The 23,187-nt window shown below is 38.7% G+C and overlaps 1 protein-coding gene and 1 long non-coding RNA gene across 2 annotated transcripts in view; both read right to left on the bottom strand.

The window, feature by feature from the left end:
• The window catches only part of LOC120291617 (pro-cathepsin H-like), a 34,129-nt gene that overhangs the window by 1,301 nt on the left and 9,641 nt on the right, over window positions 1-23,187 (bottom strand). The window contains exons 2-7 of the mRNA XM_039309276.1: window positions 20,393-20,485; window positions 19,784-19,905; window positions 18,776-18,891; window positions 17,174-17,247; window positions 453-717; window positions 190-321 (exon numbers count right to left, since the gene is read on the bottom strand). Coding sequence (XP_039165210.1) covers window positions 190-321; window positions 453-717; window positions 17,174-17,247; window positions 18,776-18,891; window positions 19,784-19,905; window positions 20,393-20,485 — 802 coding nt within the window. The remainder of the gene's footprint in view (window positions 1-189; window positions 322-452; window positions 718-17,173; window positions 17,248-18,775; window positions 18,892-19,783; window positions 19,906-20,392; window positions 20,486-23,187) is intronic.
• LOC120292223 lies at window positions 2,448-3,570 on the bottom strand. The gene is made up of 3 exons (XR_005549997.1): window positions 3,330-3,570; window positions 2,736-2,855; window positions 2,448-2,563 (listed from the first exon to the last, which is right to left on the bottom strand). It is a non-coding gene; the product is annotated as an uncharacterized LOC120292223 (long non-coding RNA).

Genomic DNA, 23,187 nt, shown 5'->3' with positions numbered 1-23,187 from the left:
TAAATGTGCCATCTTAAGAGATATGGACAAAATTATTAAATTATTTCTAACAATGGAAATTATCCTAGAGGAATCCCTAATTAATTCCAACGTATGTTTAGAAAGCTTCATGAATCCTACGCATCGGCATCCTTCAAACATGATTGAGATGGAGATACAGTTCCTTTCATTTTATTTGGAAATGCTCACCATGGAAGTGCTACCACATGCATCGCTGGTGAACACACCCGACTCGTAGAGCTGGAAGCCATCCGTGACCTGGAATGCCACACTGACTGGCCGGACCAGGCCAACTGCATGCTTAAGTTCATCCTCAGCACCCTGAATCCACCATGCATTGCAAATATAAACATATAGGCAATTTGAAGCTATATTTATGAAATTTCCGGAGCTTTTTTTTCCTTTACTTCTCCTTTCTTTGGGCTAACTCTACAGATTGCCCATGAACTTACCATAGAGATGTTGACAGAGTCGACAACTTTGACAGCGACCTTGCCAGCCGAGAATTTGCAGGTACCATTTCGTGCAGTGTAAGGATAAGCTTCCTCGGTCTCAAGGCCACCGTTGTACTTGATGTACTCGAAGGCTTGCGACGGCAACCCGCCACCGCATCCAAAGTTGTTGAAAGCCGTAGCGCAGTCCACGAGCTGCTGCTCAGACAGAGAGATTCCTTTCCCGTGTGCTTGGTGATAAGCAGCCTCGAGAGCTCCAGTTGCGCTACAAAAGTGCAAATTAGAGGTCACTAGCACTCCAGCATCATGGCATCTCAATGAGTTGCCAAGTTAATAAGTTTGTCACGTACTAGGGAGAGTAACAAATATAAATCGAAGAGGAGAGAAGGAGAAGAAGAAGAAAAAAAAAACCTGAAACTCCAGCAAGATCCACAGCCGCCTTGATCTTTAACTGGGCTTACAATGCCCTTTTCTCTCCAGTCTTTCTGTAAATATGAAGGATTGGAAGAAAATAAAGATCTAATATTGACATAGGTCTCACACTTCAATGATCAGCTGGTAGATTCTACAGTAATCAGCAATCTAGTCCTAGATCTCAAGAAAAGTGCCAAAACCTTGAGATGGGGAGAGAAAGAGTAAGTTGTTTCAGCAAGCACTTTCAATTTGTAAAAGCGAGGACAAGAAAGTTCAGTCGTCATGGATGGAGCTAATGGATTTTTTTTTTCATTATAACTCAATTATATAGGAATGTTTCAAAGAAAACGAAGAGTGTGTTTGTTTTGCGAAACCCCATTTTTTGGGGTTTGATTCGTTTAGAAAAATGAACCAACGGAAAATATTTTCTTAGTCAACGAAAGATGTTTTCCTACCAAAATTTAAATTCAAGAAAACGATTTTCCCTTTGAAAGAACCGGAAAACGTTTTCCAAAATGTTTTCCTAATCTTAGAGCCCTTGGTAATGAAAATTTTATTTTTATTAAAAATATATTTTTAAAAAATCTAATTTTAAAATATTTGATTTTTATTACCATTTATTTTCTTTTTCTTTTTTTCTTCTTTCTCTTTTTCTTCCTCCATCGTCGGCACCGGCCAAGACACAGGCTAGCGAGCTCGAGGCTCGACCGATCCAAGTGAGCCCGAGCTTGGCCAAGACCGGCTAGCTCACGGCTCAAGTCGAACCAAGTGAGCCCGAGCTTGGCTAAGGTTGGCGAGCTCGAGGCTCGGCTGATCTAGGTGAGCTCGAGCTTCGTCAAAGCCGGTGAACTCGCGGCTTGGCCAATCCTGGTGAGCCTAAGCTCGCCAACCTAAGCTCTGTGCAAGTTGATGTGCTTGCAGCTTAGTCAAACTAGGCGAGCCTGAGTTCACCAAGGTTGGGCAAGCTGCGCTTTGTCGAGATTGACAAACTTGCGGCTTGCAAGCTCCCGGCGAGGCGGAGCTATGGTCGTTGTCGGCCGGTAGTGGTGGAGGAAGGGCTTAAAAAAGAGAAGGAAAGAAAAGAAAAATAAATGAGAAAAAAAGAATATTATAAATTCCAATTTTAAAAAGAAAAATAAAAAAGAGAGAAATAAAATGATTAAAAATTCGAATTTTAAAAATTTATAAGTTCAATTTTTTTGGCATGAAATAAAGTTGTGAGATTGAAATCATTTTCTAGTAATATCCAAACAATAGAAAACATTCTTGATTATATATCACTAAATAAAGAAAAATTAACCATATTCTTAGAAAATATTTTACTGGAAAGCAATTTTTTATATTATTGAGTTTTTCGTAAAACAAGTGCACCCAAAAATATGATGCGGATGCAAGGCAGCTAGTGGTAGCTGAGTAACTATTTTGCTGTAATTTGGCAGAGAAAATTGCCAGTCGATACAGAAGACACCACACAGCTAAAAGCAGTACAGCTGCTAGTCTAAATCAAAGTAGTTTTATCTCATTGAACGAAGGATGATACGAGCGGAAAGCTTCCGATTGAGGCATCGCCGTGAAAAATACCGTTTCGGGAAGAACATCGTCGGTGAGCTTGTGGCTGCCCTTGGTGGTGGCAGAGCAGTCTTGAGAAGCTCCCAGTCTGTGCGTCTTGAACTCCTCCCAGCTCCAGTCAGCATACTCTGTCCACCCATCAAGCACAAATCAAACTCAACGACGACAGCAGCAACAGCTAAAATAGACCATCTCTTGGGCTTCGGGTTACGAAACAAGTCGAAACGACTATGACCGAATTGATCTTCAGGTCTAAAACAAGAAATAGAGAAGGAGAAAATGTCAAGAACTGCCACGTACGATTAACAGCGAGTGTAAGGCAAGCCCTTCTGGTTGGTGGATCGAATGAGCTTGAGATTCTCCCTGTAATTATCGAACCTCAACTTGATCTCCTCCGCTGTCTTGTACGTCTTCCCGTGCCTAAACCAAACACCAATAACGCGGATAAACGACAACAATCGAAAAGGTCAACAATCTTTTATAGATAACAAAGGCGAATTTACAAATCGAGAACACACCCAGATGAGTGTTAGAGACAACACGAATACTTCTTGATTTTCAATAAGGTCATGCATGTAATTAGGATCATGCATTTTTTTTATTGTTTAATAATAAAATAGGCTTTTTCTTGATAGCGCTCTCCTATTGCGACAACAGCCTTCTATCAGATAGCCTGCACGGTCACACTGACGTCGGCTTATTCTCTTTATCGACTCTCGCATTTTTCGGATCTCTTCTCCAAACTAAAATTGATGTCATTGATTGTACATATCCGATATTTTAACTTAGACAATCATCTAATAAAATTTATAGGTTCATGTACTCTTCATTGTCTAACATCCACAACTCTATTTTTTGCATTATTCTTTTCTAAGTGGGGTGTTGATATCTAACCCGCGGGCGAAGTCTACGAAGGAGAGGGCGGGACGGGTGTGGCCGACGGTTTGGAGGATGGAGGACTCAAGGTCAGCGCCCTCGAAGCCAGCTGCTGCGGCGGAGCAAGCGGTCACGACGAGGAGGAAGAAACACAGAAATCTGGCACCAGCCATTCTCTCTCTCTCTCTCTCTCTCTCTCTCTCTCCCTGTGGTTTCCACAAACTGTGTGGGCGTTCGGAGATGGTACTGAGTGAACTGAGCGGAGATGAACGGGGATCTTTATACTTAAGTAGAAGCGACAGTAAGTCAAGAAAGACACCGAGCAGGCAATGGCCCGATTAGGGGTCATCACGTGTGTAAACCCGATTGGGTCTGTGTCTCACAGTCCGAACGAAAGGAAAAGAACAGGCGATTTTTCTCTTTTGTTGCTTGTTTTTCCATTGCGTATGGAGGGCGATGACATGGAATCAATCACCTTCTGACAGATAGTATTGTCCAACGTGCCACAACATAAAAAATTTAAAGTCCAAGATCGTCCATGGGGAAAAATCTTGAAGGCCATACACATGCATGCAAGATATTTTATGCAAGGATTACGACAAGGTACACGTCTTCACCAGATGGTTTCTACAAGTTCGACAGAAAAGTAATCCAAAGCCGAGTCTCACATTAGCTTAGAATTCACTCTTACATGATTGAGTGGAGCTACACGCAAGAAAAGAATATGCCATATCGTATCGAGCTCGAGCTCATTATTATGCCGAGAATCAGTCGACCTCGCCCGATTCTTCGATCCCATCATATTGAACTTGATTACAACAAGAGGAGGTCAGCTCATGTTGTGAATTCCAAGTCTTTGCAAAAGGATCATTTTCTCTTTCGTTTTCTTGGCCCAGGGAATCTAAGAATCGCTCAAAAATATAGAGTTGCAGATGGAATTGAGCCCTCTTGAGATGGTCCTACAAGAAAAATCATGGAGACAGGGAATCTTAATATTTTCCCATTTTTTGACTTTGAACGGCTCCGACACATTCATCTAGAAGCCGCGAAATAAATAGAAGGAATCCGATTAAAGATAATAATAAATCTAAACACTACTTTATTTCAGATCGAATTAGATTTAACTGCTCTTTTTCTAAAATCGTTGTGGTCACTCACTGGGGAGTGTAGGTGCGCATGTTGGTCCAAAGTGGCCAAGTCATCGTCAACCAAGACCGAGCTGTCTCTTTACCCTTGTCATGTCACATATTCAGTGCCCACGACCGAATCACGCCGCTTCGTGCGTGCAGCAGTATTCCACTACTTGCATTATTAACGACGAGTGAGGATAACATTCAATGAATGATATGATGTTGTCCCCATCAGTGAGGTTTCCTGGAAGTTTAACGTTGGTATGGGTCGACTGAAACCTACTTTTGGCTGGCCAAAGAGGGAGACACCTTGTCTTTATCATCGGAAATAATGCCCCCCTACGTGAAGAATCTTTACATAAACACAAGCATTATCACTTCGCGAGCCCCCGATGTGTGTTCCCCTATTGAATACCATATGAAGGCTATCTTCGTAGTCCACGTCATCAAATATTCCATGTTATCAAATACAAATAATGTCGCGTTTGGATCGTTCATTTGGATCTTGATGGCATCTTACCATATTCATGAGATAAATTGAACGTTATCCTAGATTTTAAATAGGCTTCTCCATAACAGAAATAAAAAACGACAATTTAATTTATTAGGCGAAGGAAAATGACATGTGCGGACTAAGATAAACCCCAAAAATTCTTAACACCACAGTTCATGAGCACAGAGTTAAACAAGAGGAAAAACCTACCTTTTAGGTGAAACAAGTAAGGTCCCGTTAAGCCTCACAAGACACAGTATCAAATAATTTTGAAAGATAAATAAAACATAAGCCTATTGCACTCATACTAGTTTAGTCCTAAATCTCATGATTTGGTCAATTTAGTCCTAAAACTTTTGATAATTTATCAATATAGTTTATCAGTTAATTTTAACTAAAAATCGTTGAAGCAAAAACGGCTATCCCATGTAGCACCGCCGGTTCAAACTTAGACAATTTTAACAATTTTTTATTGTTTTTTTAATTAATTTTTTCTAGTCTTTTTCTCATTATTACAGCCATCGAGGGCCTAGTGACCTCGCCTAGATTTGGTAAAGGTTGGCCTCGCATTTGGCCTCATGTTTGGCTAGCGAGGACGACCCTTGCCTGAGTGAGGCTGTCCTTCGCTTTTGGCCAATGAGGGTGGCCTCGTGAGGGTTGGGCGAGGACGATTGTGACATTTAGAATTTTCCATCTTTGTTGATAAAATTTAGGATAAAAGTTAAGTATTATTTAGTCTAGAATTTCGGATATGGATGAAGGCCATCAATTTTGTGGGGTGTGGAAGGTACTAGGACGATTTTTCGAGACCGTAATTGCTCGGAGGTGGATTTATTAAAAGTAAATTGATAGATGTTGACATGTACTTGATAATATAAAATGATGGTAATTTATTAACCACCAAATTACTGTAAACGGGAATTGATATGCTCCAAGTAACATAATTGGCAATTTTTCAAGTTTTAAATTTATCGAATTGAAATTTTCTTAGCATTCGTATTGTTCACTAATAATATTAGTGGATTCAAAATATTTTCTGGTTTATTAATGTTTTGACTAAACACTGGTTTCCCTGTTTATGCACTTAATTAATAAACATTTCGGTAACTTGTCTAGTTTAGAAGCCCATAGTTGAGCCGTTAGCCATTCTCTAAATTGCACATATCTCTCCTCATTTTCTACTAATGATATTAACCCACATGTTCCTAAAGACATTGAACCTAGCTTAGTATTCATATCATTTAGGACATCATCTTTTTTTACCTTAACCAATTAATGCTCTTGATAAGCCTAACTCTTATCTATTCATTTTTAATTGGCCAATAAGTAGTTCTCCTTCTCTCTCCGTTTTTCCACCAATCATCTTTAGCCACATTCTCTTAGTGACATTGAGCCTAATTTAACTTTGAGGTCATACCTTACATCACCTCTTTTAACCTTAGTCATTTGATGCCCTCGTGACTCAATCTTTTACCCGGCCAAGAAGGAGCTCTCTAGAGATATTTTCTTGTAGCCAATCTTATTAGGCCATTTGCACCCTAACTACTTATTGAGGGTCACTTGAAGCATTTCTATTGGAACATACAAACCCTCCTACTTGTAGTTCTAATGATTTTAAAACAACGATCATTATTCATCTTTCTTAATAAGTCTTGATCATGCGTATGCGTACATTTGTATGTTGTCTCATTAGTGGTAACCACGCATCATAAAATATTATTCCATTTGCTTGCATTTGAGTGGTTACTATTATGTAATATTGGTCTCGAGTAAAGAATAGATCTTCGATGTGTATAGTGGTGAGACATTGGTGATACTGGTGTATCATGAAATAAAATGCCATCTATTTGCTTTTGAATGATTGATCTTATGTCATGCTATTTTTGTTTCCATCAGCATATCATGAATAGGAAAAGAATGCATTTACTTCTACACTTGTCATACATGCTTATTTTGTATTGCTTGAACTCATGTTGTTGGTTGGTACTGGGTTTAGTGGTAAGTTGATCTCCTACCTTAAACTAAGAGATTTTGTTTGCTGGACTTTAGCTCTCCCCTTATTATTGTTATTATTATATTTTTTCAGATTTGTATCGTGATCCCCTAAACATGTTGATGGAGAGGACGATACGATGCTTGAGGCCATCAATTTTTGAGTTAGATGGTGGCTTGGTTAACCCTTGTTGCCATTGCTTGAAACCGGACACCAGTATAAAGTAAAGAAAAAAAATAGACAAAAGAAAAAAAACATGACCTTGAAATGTTTAATTTTTTTTGTTAGTGTTAGCACTCACACACCACATAGAACAGCCACATAGAACAACTAATATTGATTGGATCGCCGCATTAGTGTTTTCCAATCAATATTGACTGAAAGGATGTACTAACGAATCATTAGAATGTTTAAAATTGAATTGATGCAAGTGCGATAGGATAACTTTTTTGGTAATTTTCCCACAAAATTAGAAACTTCAAGGGCTTACATGGTTTGGTAAAGTGATCGATGATCATTCCTACTCGTGAACCTTTTCTATCAGTTAGAATTCCACTCGAGTGTCTCTCTTAGGATTTCCCGTGAGGGACCTCTCTCTCTCTCTCATAGATTTCTTTGTTGATTTCATGGATGATGCTGTCGACATCCTCCATGGAAGTTAGCTTTGAGGATCAAAGTGTGAGTGCCTCAAAAGTATCTGGATTTGCTTGCTCACTCCGACTTCGGGTGCTTGCTTCAGATAGTCGAGTACTCCACAAGTCTCCAAGGCTCCTTTGTTGCTGCCTTTGGCAATTGGCTTATTTTTAAGTTTTCAGCAATCTTTCCACAATTGTCTGTATAGGCAAAGACACAATAACCTCCATTGTACTATTATCCTTAATAATATGAGAGTAATTATCATCTACAACAAGTCAAACTCTAGAAACTTTATTATATGTGATTCCATAATTCTTGTACCTTCATTAGGGTCATAAAATCAATACCCCTTTGAATAATATGGGTAAGATACAAAATAATTCCAAGTAAATCTAAATTCCAATGCACTAAAAATTGGATTAGATAATCTCACTTCTGCATGACATCTCTAAATTTAATATGATCCAAGTTAAAATTATGTCCAATCTATAAAAATTATAATTCAAAAGAAGTTCATGGAACAACTTTGGTAAGAAACATGTTTTGTATGTATGTGAAAATGTTACTTTCAAAATATCAGCTCACTGAGTAGACCGAATAAATTAGTCTTACTCATCACTATACTAATTATGGTGCAATTATGCCTTTCAGCTAAATCTTTTGTCAGGATTTTCAAACATAGTAAATTAAGTTACCACCCCAAAATTTATTCCATATTGTCATACTTGCCAAAATACTCACGGTCACTATTAAGCATGACAACCTTTAAGACTAATTCTAATCGATTTATTTTTTACCTCGGTAATTTTACTTCAACAATAATCTATAGAAGTCTTTAGATAACCGTTAAGAGTATACATAATATCAACATTGTCAACTTTTCTACTCTTTCTTTAGACATGTGTGAGATTATTCTTTAAATAAAAAAATTTTGGAAACAACCTCTTCAACCATATACGAGATATATATGCCATTATGACTTAAACACAATCTTGATGTGTCCTAATTTCGATATTAGATTAGATATAATTCAAGCCACTAAGGCTTTTATCATCTTTTAGCAGTGCAGTCAGTTGGTAAACCACTTTTCAAGTGCTCATGAATGGAATGCTTCATGGATAGTAAACAAATTCTATTACTCTTTTCCCAAGCAACAAATCATATGTCCACAACTTAAAATTTGAAGCAGTAAAAATCTCAATAATAATAGAGTTATTAATTACAGAAAATGTGACTGAAAAAACAAGCAATGTATATAATTAGTATCATATGAGCACCGTGTAACTTGACGTATAAATACACATCCAGAGAGTCGCACGCATAACCACATAATCACATTTGGGCAGAATATATGATATGCAATCGTACACTCTCACATGATAGCGGTTATCAGAATATATTCCAATTTTCATGAATTCATCACCTTTAGGCATATGAACCACTAGGATTAGTCACTCCTCCACCATACCATCATGTATCCCTCCATGAATTAATACACAATTATCTCCTTTGGGAGTGACTACGCATTAGGCCAAGTGACATCCCAATCAATACACAAGACCGAAATTTCTCAAATCCAATCAAGCGTGTCACTTTGGCGATCTCTACTCAATTGAATTCTTGAAACTCTCTCATACTAGGGATATAAACCTTACTACTCATATACACTATATGTGTGTGTGTGTGTGTGTGTGTGTGTGTGTGTGTGTGTGTGTGGTTTTAACTTTAGTGATAGGGGCAGTAAATCACCAAAATCACATATCATGCTAATTACGCTTCATTCATCCAAGAAAATCACCGATCATAGCAACATAAGAAACTCCTCATAACATATAAGAAAGCGTCTCTTGTGCACTCAGATTACAAGTTACCAAAACAACATAAAAGAATACTGATCTATAGGATCTATCACAAGTTAACATCATTAGCAATACATGGTACACCATATTGACAAGCCTGACAGCTAATCCATTATCGCTCGTAAGTTTCATAAGGCAAACATGACTCCAAAGCCAACAGCTGATTTATTAGCCAATTTTAAGTAACAAATATCATTACATCAACTAATGGCCTATAAATTGAGTCAAACCACGATATCAAGTATCTAAACTACAACAGTAGATACTATTGTTCTGTGTAAATGTTGTCATATTTCTTAACCATAAAAAAAAAAAAAATGTTCAACTTGATAGACATTAACGAGTGACCAGATGAGATTAGATATAATATGTAATAACTTAATTGACATGCATTACCTACATTCAGCAAATGTATTAATTAGTACAATCAGTTTGGTCACGAGTTCTTAAGACGTCCATCATTCAAACATTACTAAAAGAAACAAAAATACATCAAGATGTGTATAAAGAAGTATGCTTGAGCAACAAAAGTTTCATAACTTTAATTGTTTATCATCACCTCAACACATAATTCAATTACTATCCCATAATGATCGTATCTCATTAAGCTAGCTTTAGTTCACAATAAAGTTTACTTTTTTTTTTATTAATGAATCACACATTTATAATGTTTATGTGATAACATACCTGTAACCCAACACTTGTATTTTCAAAATCACAAAAAAAAAATACAAGAAAAATACGCAAAAATACACTAAAAACATACGTATTTAGGGTTTCATATGTATTTTCACATCCATTAAAATCATCAAACAGGTAAAATAAATACACCATAAGATAGAGAATGATCATACGAACCCAACGCCACCAGCCACGCACCGATTAAACGCTCCACAAGCTCACACGTGCTGCCTGAGTGTGTTGCGCATGGAGCTCATGCGCGAGCGTATCTTGACTGGTCAAAACCGGTTCAACTAGTAGTGGTCCGACCGATTGACCGGTTTAGTCAACGATTGACCGGGTCGGGTTAGGTCAACAGGTCGGGTCGGGTCAATAAGTCGGGTCAGGTCCAGTCGCTAACATCATAGTGATGTCAGTCTACGTGTGTGGGGGCGCGTGAAGAAGCGTGACTGCGCGTGGGGCATGTCTTCGACGCCCTGGCTACGCGTGGCATCACGTGGGGGCGCATGCGGCCTCCCTCGATGATGCGCCACCAATAGATCTACTTGTCTTGTCGAGCCCAAAGATGAATTTGTGATTTAATTTTACTTTTATTGAACAAAAATCACGAAAATCACAAATTATGGCAAAAATTTTATGCGTTCGAGTTCTAGGGTTATCATTGCTTTGATACCACATGTTGGATACAAATTATGCAATCCCAAGATCTCCATAACTCGAACAAGAACATGCATAATTGAGTAGAAAGATTAACGCACATGTTTTGGGATCTATCGTACTTGAAGCGGAAGTGGAAAATTGATATTTCACGCGCAAATCCTTATCTTCTATTTCCCTCCGTATCATTGGCTCAATGAGGCGGCCCCCTCACCCTTTAGTGTTAGGTTAACGCTCCTTATGTGATGATACATGTGAGAATTAGAGTTAGAGGAGAGATTTTAGCACTATTTATAGAGTTTCCAATAAGACCCCCTCATTACGAGCCAAGTTCAACTCGGTCCACACTAACCAGTCTCATATTAGATTAATTAAGAAACCTTCTATCTCACCTTAGACCAATCTCATTTTACAATAACCATAAAGCGGTAAATTACAATATTAATTAATGTAGCCCACATTAGGAAAACTCTTACAAGGTGCTGATGTTTTTCTTTTGTCTAGAAAATAATGTCTTTACTTATTGCATCGATGATTGCACACTTGTTTTTATGAAGAATGAAATACACAGTAGGATTTGCAGAATAATGTCCATCAGTTTTTTAGAGTGGACGTGCTTACTGGCTTTGTTCTCATCTTTGTTGGTTCTCAGGCTGGGAGGTAGCTCAATCTGTCCTGGGGCATGAAAAGTGTTTTGATGTTGTGAAGAGCTTATGCACATCCAGTACAGCAACATCAGGACTCGGGAGGTAATACCTGGCATCACAGCTCAATTATGCAGAGAACTGGAGTTGTTTCTTGTATAGTAGAGAGATTTTGATAGCTATCTAGATGTCCCCATGGATCAGAAGTCCAAAATGGAGACTTCTAGCATCCAAGTCGAAAGTCTCTGGCTTATGCATCACTAAAGAGTGAGATGATCAGTAATGAACAATGCCCTCAGGAAAAATGAAACACAGCTGCTATTGCAAGGCCTTAATGGGTCATTAGCTTTCCAGATCCTTCAATCCTCTGCTCATTTTAAATGTAAATAACCGTTGTTTTTTATCATCCAAAATAATTTGTCGGTCTCCCATTAATATACGAAGGAGGAGAAATTTTAGCAAGGTCTAGCGAAGGGATCGATTTTTGGGTTATGTTTCATCGTAAGCTAGAAGGGAAAGGATCCAACAATTTATATTCTTTTGTTGACTACATTTTATATCACTCTAGGAAGTTATTAAATTAGCAAAGGTTTGGTACAATTCTTTTTCCTGGGGTAAAAGAATGAGGCATATTTGAACAGTCTCTTGCTCTCTATTCCCGAGCTGTAATTTATTTTGATCGATAGATCGAGTGGAATATGACATAATAGATGAAAAGAGAATGAAGATCGCGATTTGAGAGCTTTTGAGGTTTGCACGCACCAACAGGGCCATTACACCCTTACCTATTGTTGAATGGGAAGATATCACGAAGGATATTCATGTACGGACTTTAACCCAATATTTTGCTGTAAGTCAATTTCTGTAAGGATATGAATGTTAGCTAATCTCCGTTAGTAGTTGCGGCTCGGGAATGGCTGGTGGTGGTGGCTGGCCACAGGCGAAGGCTGTGATGCCTTTGCCTGCCCTCGTCGGAGGGCCACACGATCCATTGCTGGTTGCTAATCTTCCTTTTCACGTAGAGACACTAGAAAAAACCTTTCTCCGCGAGGCAAGAAGAGGGCTTTTTTGTTCTGTCCTGCACAAGAAAAGATCTTCGAGGGTCTCCACTTTAGGGGCTCATTGAGGGCAAAAGAACGCTTCAAGTGCCATAACTTTGGCCAAAGGGACACTTAAGTGTCATAACTTACGAAAGGTACACTTAAGTGCCACATTCGAAGAAAAACAGATCACTTGAGTGCTACTCCGGCCAAAACGCCAACGTGACGTTTTTCCAGCGAAGTGCGCCAAAACGACGCCGTTTGCACGCGACGTGGCCAAAACGGCGTTGCTTTGGGCTGACGTGGTAAAAAAATTAAAAAATTAAATTTAGTTAAAATATTTAAAAATAATAATTTTAAAATTAAATTTAGTTGAAATATTAAAAATTAAAAATTAAAAATTAAAAAAATTAAAAAAAGGAAAGAGGGGGAGGCGGCCGAGGGATTAGCCCTCGGTCGCCGCCGCCGGAAGGGTGGGGTCGCCAGCCGGCCAGTGGCCTCGACGACCCGCCGACCCTCCCCCGTCGTCTCGGCCCTTCCGGTGGCGTGCAGCAGCAGCCGAGGGCTAATCCCTCACCCGCCTCCCCCACTTTCCCCTTTTTTTAATATTTCAACTAAATTTAATTTTAAAATTATTTATTTAAAATATTTTAACTAAATTTAATTTTAAAATTATTATTTTAAAATATTTTAAATAAATTTAATTTAATTAATTATTTTAATTTTTTTGTCACGTCAGCCCAAAACGACGCCATTTTGGCCACGTCAGTGTGCAAACAGTAAAGGTCATTTTGGGCTCGGTTCGCCGGAAAAGTGCCACATCGATATTTTGGCCGGATTGGCACTCAAGTGATCCATTTTACTCCGATTTTGGCACTTAAGTGTACCTTTCATAAGTTATGGCACTTAAGTGTCCCTTTGGCCAAAGTTAAGGCACCAGGTCCGCGTCACTCATCAAGTAAAGGTCGCCGGTTTCGGTAGGAAGGAACGAGGCTTACTCCAGGTTGTTAAATGCCGATCTCTTCGGGTCTAATTTTGGAGAAAATATTCGTCTCTTGAGTATGAGAAAAGTATAAAAAAATTTCTAAACCTATTACTTTAATATTAGTTCATTTTAATTTTTTTTTAATTGGAGCAAGGTCTTAAACATTTTCACATTGATATTAATTGAATTAATCATAAAAGTATGAAAAAAAGTTCTAAACCTATCGCATTAATATTAATTCATTTAAAAAAAATTTAGTTGGACCAAAATTTTAAACATTTTCACATCGATATCAATTGAGTTCATTCGATTAATTTAGGTATGAAATTATTGACGTGAATGCCTACTGCTCGATGTAACATGAATAACACTAATGTAGAAAAATTTAAATTTTTTTTCAGAAAAAAATGAAAGGAAAAAGAAATAAATAAATTCAAAAAATTATTAAAAAATTATAAAAAGTCTACTCAGTGTCATCCGTGCAATGTAGGATAGGTGTCCACGTGAGCAATTTCCGATGTAAATTGGCAGAATAAACTCAATTGATACTAGTGTGAATACGTATATAACTACATTAGTCCAATTGAAATTTTTTTGATACTTTATCTTGCCTTCATTGTGTCTGGCAAAGGCCTTGGGGGGTGGGGTTGACGAGAGCATCCCAGCCCTCACTTGTGGCAACAATCTTTGTCAACCATCGCCTTGGCCAGATCGACAGAGGGAAATAGAAAAAAAAAAAAGGAATAAAAAAACACAAAAAGGGAAAAAGATAGAAAAAAATGTAGAACAATTTATAAAATTTGTTCACATTAGTGCCGACTATCTTAATAGTTGTTTCATGTAAGAAGGCTGGCATCTATGTCAGCAATTGCTAGTCTAAATTGGTTAGAATAGCTATATTTGGCAAATTATCAAAATGTTTGAGACGTTAGAATTGAATTGAGTCTCATACAATAGATTAAAGACGTTTAAACAATTATCCCCCACATTTGCATGCTCTGTTATTAATCACTCTAGGAACATATTAAATTGGAAAATCTTTGGTACTATTCTTGTTTCTCTGGAGAAAGAATGAGGCATATATCATGAGCTTCTCTCTCCTGAGCTGTAACTCCAGTCGATCAAGCTCATGGGAAATGACAAATGCAAGAAAAAGAGACCCGTGATGATTGCAATTTGAGAGCCTTATAGTGTTTCAGGCACCACTAGGACAAGCAATTACCGTAATGGATGACCAAAAAGAAAAGGAAAAAGAATTACTGTTGTGCAACATGTGCAAATACGATGTAATTCGAATTAGCATGTTAAGGAATGAGGATATGAATGGTGGCTAATCGAACTATGAACTTTTGCTTATCTTTTTGCATGTGTAATTTGCCCTGCGAATAAAAGATGTTGGCTACTGTCTCTTCTGGTGCAATCAAGATAGTATCACATCTCCTAGGCTATCTAAACATCGCATGGTGAGTGTTAGCATGTGTGTAAGACCGTGCATCAATCTCTACCGAGCAAATAAGCGAAAGCGTTTAGTTTGAGTGAAATTTTGCCCCTTCAATCCCATGCTGTTTTAATGGTGGAAGAATCATATTTTCCTTTGCAGTAATGCGTTATTCTTGCAACGATAGAGTTTCACGCCACGCAAACATAGACTGAAATTTATAAGGTCTTCGTTGACATAACAGTAAACATATGGAATTACAATTGTCCTGAAGATTTTTTTGTACGCTAAAGCATAAACCCTTCTATGCTACATTACAGTACTCAACCTTGAGGTGAAGCAAATATGTCTCGAATCACGTGACGCACGAGACCATTAGGTTCTCTAAAAACAATCTAGGCTACAACAGGGTATGATGCACAAGTAGCGACACCTGCAATTTAAGATCGATAGACGAGGACGGAGCAACTTAGTAGAAAGTCAAGCATAAAAGGAATGGACATGGACTAAAACAACAGCAAGAATTTCAAAAGCATAGTTATCCTAGCACCGTTTTGTTCTAGTAGTTCTACGAAAACCAAAAGGGGGAACTTACCACACATGTTCTTCCCCATCTCCATCTTGAAGTATCCTTTGTTGCCCCAGCTCTCTCCCCAGGAATTCTTGATAAGCCAATATGGAACACCGTTTTCAACTCCATAACCGACAGCAACAACAGCATGGTTCACATCCTGATACAATACATTCAGTTTTCATTAGGCACGAGCATGAGTATCGCCTATCATGAAAACTTCATTAGTAGTAAGGAATCGAATTATATAAATCTTGACAAGATAGATGCTCAAATTAAATGTCGCGGTAGAGATTATCGATGTAATTAAGAATAATAATGTGGAAAATAGAAATGTGGAATTTGTGTGTATTTCGATATATATTAATGAAGAGTGAAACAAATTATTTATAGGCTTTATAGACAACTATTCTAAAATAATATCTCAAACAAAATATGCACAATCAAAGGGAGATAGATGTGCAATGTCCATGCCATTTGGCTACAGTATTCATGCAATATCTTGAGAGATATAAATAATGAACAAAATTATTAAAATTTCTCCAACGATGGAAATTATACTGGAGAAATCTCTAATTATCTCCAAGTAGATGTTTAATGTCTGTGTCGTTGTCGGTGAAGTCATGCAAAATGACTAGCGGATTTTCCAACGAGGTAAATCGCCAATAGCATTCAAATACTCAATTTTTCAAATTTGTGGCACTCAAGTGAGTGTCTTAACAAGGTTATGGTAGTTGTGCTATTCTTAACCCATATTTTAATGTATATATTTAAAAAGAATACAACAACCTATTTTTAGGCTTTATCTTAACAAAATATGCACAATCAAATGGAGATATACGTGCAATATACGTGTCATTCGCCTGTGATATTCATACAATATATGTGCTATCTTAAGAGATATGGACAGAATTATTAAACTATTTCTAACAATGAAAATTATCCTAGAGGAATCCCTAATTAATTTTACAGATGTTTAGAAAGCTTCATGAATCCTACGCACTAGCATCCTTTGAGCATGATTGAGATGGAGATAGTGTTCCTTTCCTTTTTATTTGGAAATGCTCACCATGGAAGTGCTACCACATGCATCGCTGGTGAAGACACCCGACTTGTAGTGCTGGAAGACATCCATGGCCTGGAATGCCACACTGACTGGCCGGACCATGCCAACTGCATGCTTCAGTTCATCCTCAGCACCCTGAATCCACCATGCATTGCAAATATAAACATAAAGGCAATTTGAAACTATCTTTATGAAATTTGCGGAGCTTTTTTTTCCTTTTCTTCTCCTTTTCTTTTGGTTAACTCTACAGATTGCCCATGAAACTTACCATGGAGATGTTGACAGAGTCGACAACATTGACAGCGACCCTGCCAGCCGAGAATTTGCAGGTACCATTTCGTGCAGTATAAGGATAAGCTTCCTCGGTCTCAAGGCCACCGTTGTACTTGATGTACCGAAGGCTTGTGACGGCAACCCGCCATCGCATCCAAAGTTGTTGAAAGCCGTAGCGCAGTCCACGAGCTGCTGCTCAGACAGAGATTCCTTTCCCGTGTGCTTGGTGATAAGCAGCCTCGAGAGCTCCAGTGGCGCTGCAAAAGTGCAAATTAGAGGTCACTAGCAGTCTAGCGTAATGACATCCCAATGAGTTGCCAAGTTAATAAGTGTGTTACGTACTAATGTGAGTAACAAATATAAATCTAAGAGAAGAGAAGGAGAACAAAGAAAAACCTGAAACTCCAGCAAGATCCACAGCCGCCTTGATTTTTAACTGGGCTTACAATGCCCTCTTTTCTCCAGTCTTTCTGCAATATGAAGGATTGGAAGAAAAAAAAAGATCTAATATTGACACAGGTCTCGCACTTCAATGATCAGCTAGTAGATTCTACAGTAATAAGCAATCTAGTCTTGGATCTCATGAAAAGTGCCGAAACCTTGAGATGGAAGAGAGAGAATAAGTTGTTTCAGTAAGCACTTTCAATCAGTAAAAGCGAGGACAAGAAAGTTCAGTCGTCATGGATGGAGCTAATGGATTTTTGTCATTGAGTTTGAATGTTTCAAAGAAAACAAAGAGTATGTTTGTTTCTGGGAACCCCAGGTGTTTGATTCGCTTAGAAAATGAATTAACGGAAAAATATTTTCCTAGTCAACGAAAAATGTATTCCTACCAAAATTTAAGTTCAAGAAAACAATTTTTCCTTTGAAAAAACTGGAAAATATTTTCCAAAAAAAATTTCCTAATCTTAGACCCCTTGGTTAATGAAAATTTTATTTTTATAAAAATATTTAGAAAAATCTAATTTATAGGAATTTCTAAAAAAACTGATTTTTTTTTATTTTTTATTTTCTTTATCTTTATCTTTCTTTTTTTCTTCTTTCTCTTTTTCTTCCTCCTTCTTCCTCATTCTTCCTCCACGTCGCCAGCAACTAGCCAAGACATGGGCTAGCGAGCTCAAGGCTCGATCAATCTAGGTGAGCTCGAGCTTGGCCAAGACCGGCAAGCTCATGACTCGGTTGAACCAAGTGAGCCCGAGCTCGCCTAAGGTCGGTGAGCTCTGTGGCTCGCCTAATCTAGGCGAGCCCGAGCTTCATCAAGGCCGGCAAGCTCAACTTGACCAATCTAGGTGAGCCTAAGCTCGGCAACCTAAGCTTCGTTGAGGTTAGTGTGCTTGCAGCTTAACCAAACAGGCGAGCCCGAGCTCACCTCGGCCGGGCGAGCCGTGCTCCATCGAGACCGACAAACTTGCGGCTCGCCCGGCCATAGCGAGGCAAAGCTATGGCCGTCGTCGCTGGTAGGGCGGAGGAAGGAAAAAATGAATGAAAGAAAAGAAAAATAAATGAGAAAAAAGAAAATTAAAAATTCCAAATTTTAAAAATAAAATAAAATAAGAGAAATAAAATAATTAAAAATTCGAATTTTAAAATTTTACAAGTTTGAATTTTTTGGCATGAAAATAGAGTTGTGAGATTGAAATTATTTTCCAATAATATCCAATCAACAGAAAACGTTCTTGATTATATATCACTAAATAAATAAATAAAAATTAACCGTATTCCAAGAAAATATTTTACTGGAGAAAGAAAATTTGTATATTATTGAGTTTTTCGTAAAACACACGCACCCAAAATATGATGCCGACGCAAGGCAGCTAGTGGTAGCTGAGTAACTATTTTGCTGTAATTTAGCAGAGAAAATTGCCAGTCGATACAGAAGAAGACACCACACAGCTAAAAGCAGTACAGCTGCTAGTCTAAATCAAGTAGTTTTTTCTCATTGACCGAAGGATAATACGAGCGGAAAGCTTCCGATTGAGGCATCGCTGTGAAAAATACCGTTTTGGGAAGAACAGCGTCGGTGAGCTTGTGGCTGCCCTTGGTGGTGGCAGAGCAGTCTTGAGAAGCTCCCAGTCTGTGCGTCTTGAACTCCTCCCAGCTCCAGTCAGCATACTCTGTCAACCCATTAAGCACAAATCAACTCAGCGATGACAGTGTCAACAACTAAAAGGAAAAATTATCCAAAAATTCCTGAGTACTTTTGTGAATTTAGTCTTAAACTTTTCAATTTTACTAATTGAGTCATAAATTTTTTCACTTTTTCCAATTGAGTTTATTCGATCAATTTTGATTGTAATTTGCTGACGTGGACAATTTCTTTTTAATTTTTAAATTTTTTCGAATTTTAAAATTATTTTTATGTATTTAATTTATCTTTTTTCTTTTCTTCTCTTTCTCTTTTTTTTGGGCGACCTCACTAGCCTTGAGCGAGGCTTGCCTCGCCAAGTCCGGCGAGGTCGAGCCTTGCTGTGGCCCCGCGAGGCCGACCCTTGCTAGCCTCTAGCAAGGGTGAGCCCCACTCGAGGACAACAAGGTCGCCCTGCCGCATCCAGCGAGGGTGACCTTGCTCAAGGCCGGGGAGGCTAACTCTCGCCAGTCATGGCCTCTGGGCGGTCGCTAGAGACTAGGCAACCGGCTGGAGGAAGAAAAGGAAAAAAAAAGAAGAGAAAAAAAGAATTAAAAATAAATAAATTGAAAAAAAATAAATAAATAAATTTTGTCCACGCCAATGCCGGCAAGTGCCATGTAGGATGGTCGACATCCACGCGCAAATTCCGATCAAAATTGACTGAATGAATTCAATTGGCAAAATGTTGAAAGATTTAAGACTCAATTGGCAAAATTGAAAGGCTTAAAACTGAATTGACAAAAGTAGAATAGGTTTAGGACTTTTTGGACAATTTTCTTGCAGCTTAAATATACCATCTCTTCGGCTTCAGGTTATAAAACAAGCCAAAACGACCATGACCAATAGAAAAGGAGAAAATGTCAAGAACTGCCACGTACGATTAACAGCGAGAGTGTAAGGCAAGCCCTTCTGGTTGGTGGATCGAATGAGCTTGAGATTCTCCCTGTAATTATCGAACCTCAACTTGATCTCCTGCGCTGTCTCGTACCTCTTCTCGTACCTAAACCAAACATCAACAACGCGGATAAACGACAACAATCGAAAAGGTCAACAATCTTTTATAGACAACAGAGGGGAATTTACAAGCCAAGAACACACCCAGATGAGTGTTAACAAGAATATTTCTTGATTTTCAGTAAGGTCGTGCATGTAATTAGGATCATGTATTTTTTACTGTCTAACATCAAAATAGGCCTTTTCTTGACGGTACTCTCCTATTGTGACGACAGCCTCCTATCAGGTAGCTTGCATAGTAGCCTCGACATAGTCACGCTGACATTAGCTAATTCTCTCTTTATCCACTCTCGCATTTTTTGGATCACTTGTCCAAACTAAAATTAAATTGATGTCATTGATTTTATATATCTGATATTTTAACTTAGACAACCATCTAATAAAATTCATAGGTTCATGTACTTTTCATTGTCTAACATCCACAACTCTATATTTTGCATTATTCTTTTATAAGTGGGGTGTTGATATCTAACCTGCTGGCAAAGTCTACGAAGGAGAGGGCGGGACGGCCGTGGCCAACGGTTTGGAGGATGGAGGACTCGAGGTCGGCGCCCTGAAGCCAGCTGCTGTGGCGGAGCAAGCGGTCAAGAGGAGGAGGAAGGAACACAGAAATCTAGCACCAGCCATTCTCTCTCTCTCTCTCTCTCTCTCTCTCTCTCTCTCTCCCTGTGGTTTCCACGAACTGTGTGGGCGTTCGGAGATGGAACTGAGTGAACTGAGCGGAGATGGACAGGGATCTTTATACTTACGTAGAAACGACAGTAAGTCAAGAAAGACACCGAGCAGGCAACGGCCCAATTAGGGCTCATCTCGTGTGTGAACCCGATTGGGTCTGTGTCTCACGAGTGCGAGCGAAAGGCAAAGAACAGGCGATTTTCTCTCTTTTGTTGCTTGTTTTTGCCAATGCGTATGGAGGGCGATGATATGGAATCAATCACCTTCTGACAGATTGTATTGTCCAACGTGTCACGACATAAAAAATTTGAAGTCCAAGATCGTCCATGGGCAAAAATTTTGAAGGCCATACACATGCAAGCATGATACTTTATGCAAGGATCACAACAAGGTACACGTCTTCACGTGATGGTTTCTACGAGTTCGACAGGAAAGTAATCCAAAGCCTAGTCTCACATTAGCTTGGAATTTGCTGTTACTTGATTGAGTGGAGCTACACGCAAGAAAAGAAAATGCCATATCGAATCAAGCTTGAGCTCAGTATTGTTCCGAGAATTTTACTTTGAAATCGAGTTCGAGCAGTCGACCTCGCCCGATTCTTTGATCCCATAATATCGAACTTGATAACAACAAGAGCAGGTCAACTCAGAAGTCCAAGTCTTCGCAAAGGATCATTTTCTCTTTCGTTTTCTTGGCCCAGGGAATCCAAGGATCGGTCAAAAATCTAGACTTGCAGATGGAATTGAGCTCTCTTGAGATGGTCCTACAAGAAAAGTCATGGAGATAGGGAATCTTTATATTTTCCCATTTTTTGACTTTGAAAGGTGTTAGGGAAATCCCTTATGATGTTTTGAAGATGACAAAATAAATCAAAGGCTACTAACATGTTTGATGGTTGAGTAATAGACCATGCAGATAATAGAACATGTAGAGGATATTATCAAAGTCCGAAGACTGTCGACTCAAGACTCAAAGTCCAAGATGACTCTATGCTCGAAGCTGAACCGGGTACGACTCAGATTGTAAAGTCTACAGACTCAGATTGTAAAGTCTAAAGACCAAAGGTTGTAAAGTCTCAAGACTCATATCGAAAGTCTCAAGACTCGACTTTACATCCAGATTCGATGAATCGTAACTCAAGCCCAATCATACAACGGCTAGTGATCTGGGTTTGGATTCCACATCAAGATTGATTTGATTGAAGACAAGATCTTTCTATACGAAGAAGCTTTACTTATGGAAACCAAGATTTCGTTTGTATGGGCGATCGGAATCAATTTGGGATTTTACCTTTGTCACTCAACGGCTACCAAATCTTCTAAGATACGAGAGCTGTCCAATGGGTATATTGGAAGACGATTCGGGGGGATGCTGTCCAACGGTAGTTTGGAAGTGGAGGAGTATTTAAGGAGATCATGGACCGATGAGCAAGTAAGAGACGGAGCGTAGAATTTATAATTCCAAAGTCTAAGCGACTTTAGATCATATACTTGTCTCTTGGAGAGCTTAAACGTTTGTAATCGTGAGAGAAATACCAAGAGAGTGACTTAGTGAGATAGTGTGATCTACTAAGTGTTTGCACTCGGAGTTGTAATCTCTTGTTGATTGCATAGTGGAATCTAGCCAAGAAGGCTGTTATCGTGGGGAGAGTGGACGTAGGCTTGGATTAAGCCGAACCACTATAAATCTTGTGTTCTTATTCTCTTCCCTAACTCCTTTATTTTGTTCATACTAGCACTCTCAAAAGGCTCCGACACATTCATCTAGAAGCCGCGAAATAAATAGAAGGAATCCGGTTAAAGATAATAATAAATCTGAACACTACTTTATTTCAGATCGAATTAGATTTTACTACTCTTGTTCTAAAATCGTTGTGGTCACTCACTGGGGAGTGTAGGTGCGCATGTTGGTCCAACGAAGTGGCCGAGTCATCATCAACCACGACTGATCTGTCTCTTTACTCTTGTCATGTCACATATTCAGTGCCCACGACAGAATCACGCCGCCTCGTGCGTGCGACAGTATTCCACTACTTGCATTATTAACGATGAGTGAGGATAACATTCAACGCATGAATGATGTTGTCCCCATCAGTGAGGTTTCCTGAAGTTTAACGTTGGGATGGGTCGACGAAACCTACCTTTGGCTGGCTAAAGAGGGAGACACCTTGTCTTTATCATCGGAAATAATGCTCCCTACGCGAAGAATCTTTAGATAAACACTAGCATTATCACGTCGTGAGCCCCCGATGTGTGTCCCTCTATTGAATACCATATGAAGGCTATCTTCGTAGTCCACGTCATCGAATATTCCATGTTATCAAATACAAATAATGTCGTGTTTGGATTGTTCATTTGGATCTTGATGGCATCTTACCATATTCATGAGATAAATTGAGCGTTATCCTAGATTTTAAATAGGCTTCTCCATAACAGGAAAAAAAAAACGACAATTCAATTTATTAGGCGAAGGAAAATGACATGTGCGGGCTAAGATAAACCCAAAAATTCCTAACACCACAGTTCATGAGCACAGAGTTAAACAAGAGGAAAAGGTAACAAGTAAGGTCCGTTAAGCCTCACAAGACACAGTA

The sequence above is a fragment of the Eucalyptus grandis genome, chromosome 3 (genome assembly GCF_016545825.1).
Source record: "Eucalyptus grandis isolate ANBG69807.140 chromosome 3, ASM1654582v1, whole genome shotgun sequence".
NCBI lineage: Eukaryota > Viridiplantae > Streptophyta > Magnoliopsida > Myrtales > Myrtaceae > Eucalyptus > Eucalyptus grandis.
The sequence above is the reverse complement of the archived record's forward strand: the minus strand, read 5'-3'. Positions and strand labels throughout refer to the sequence as shown.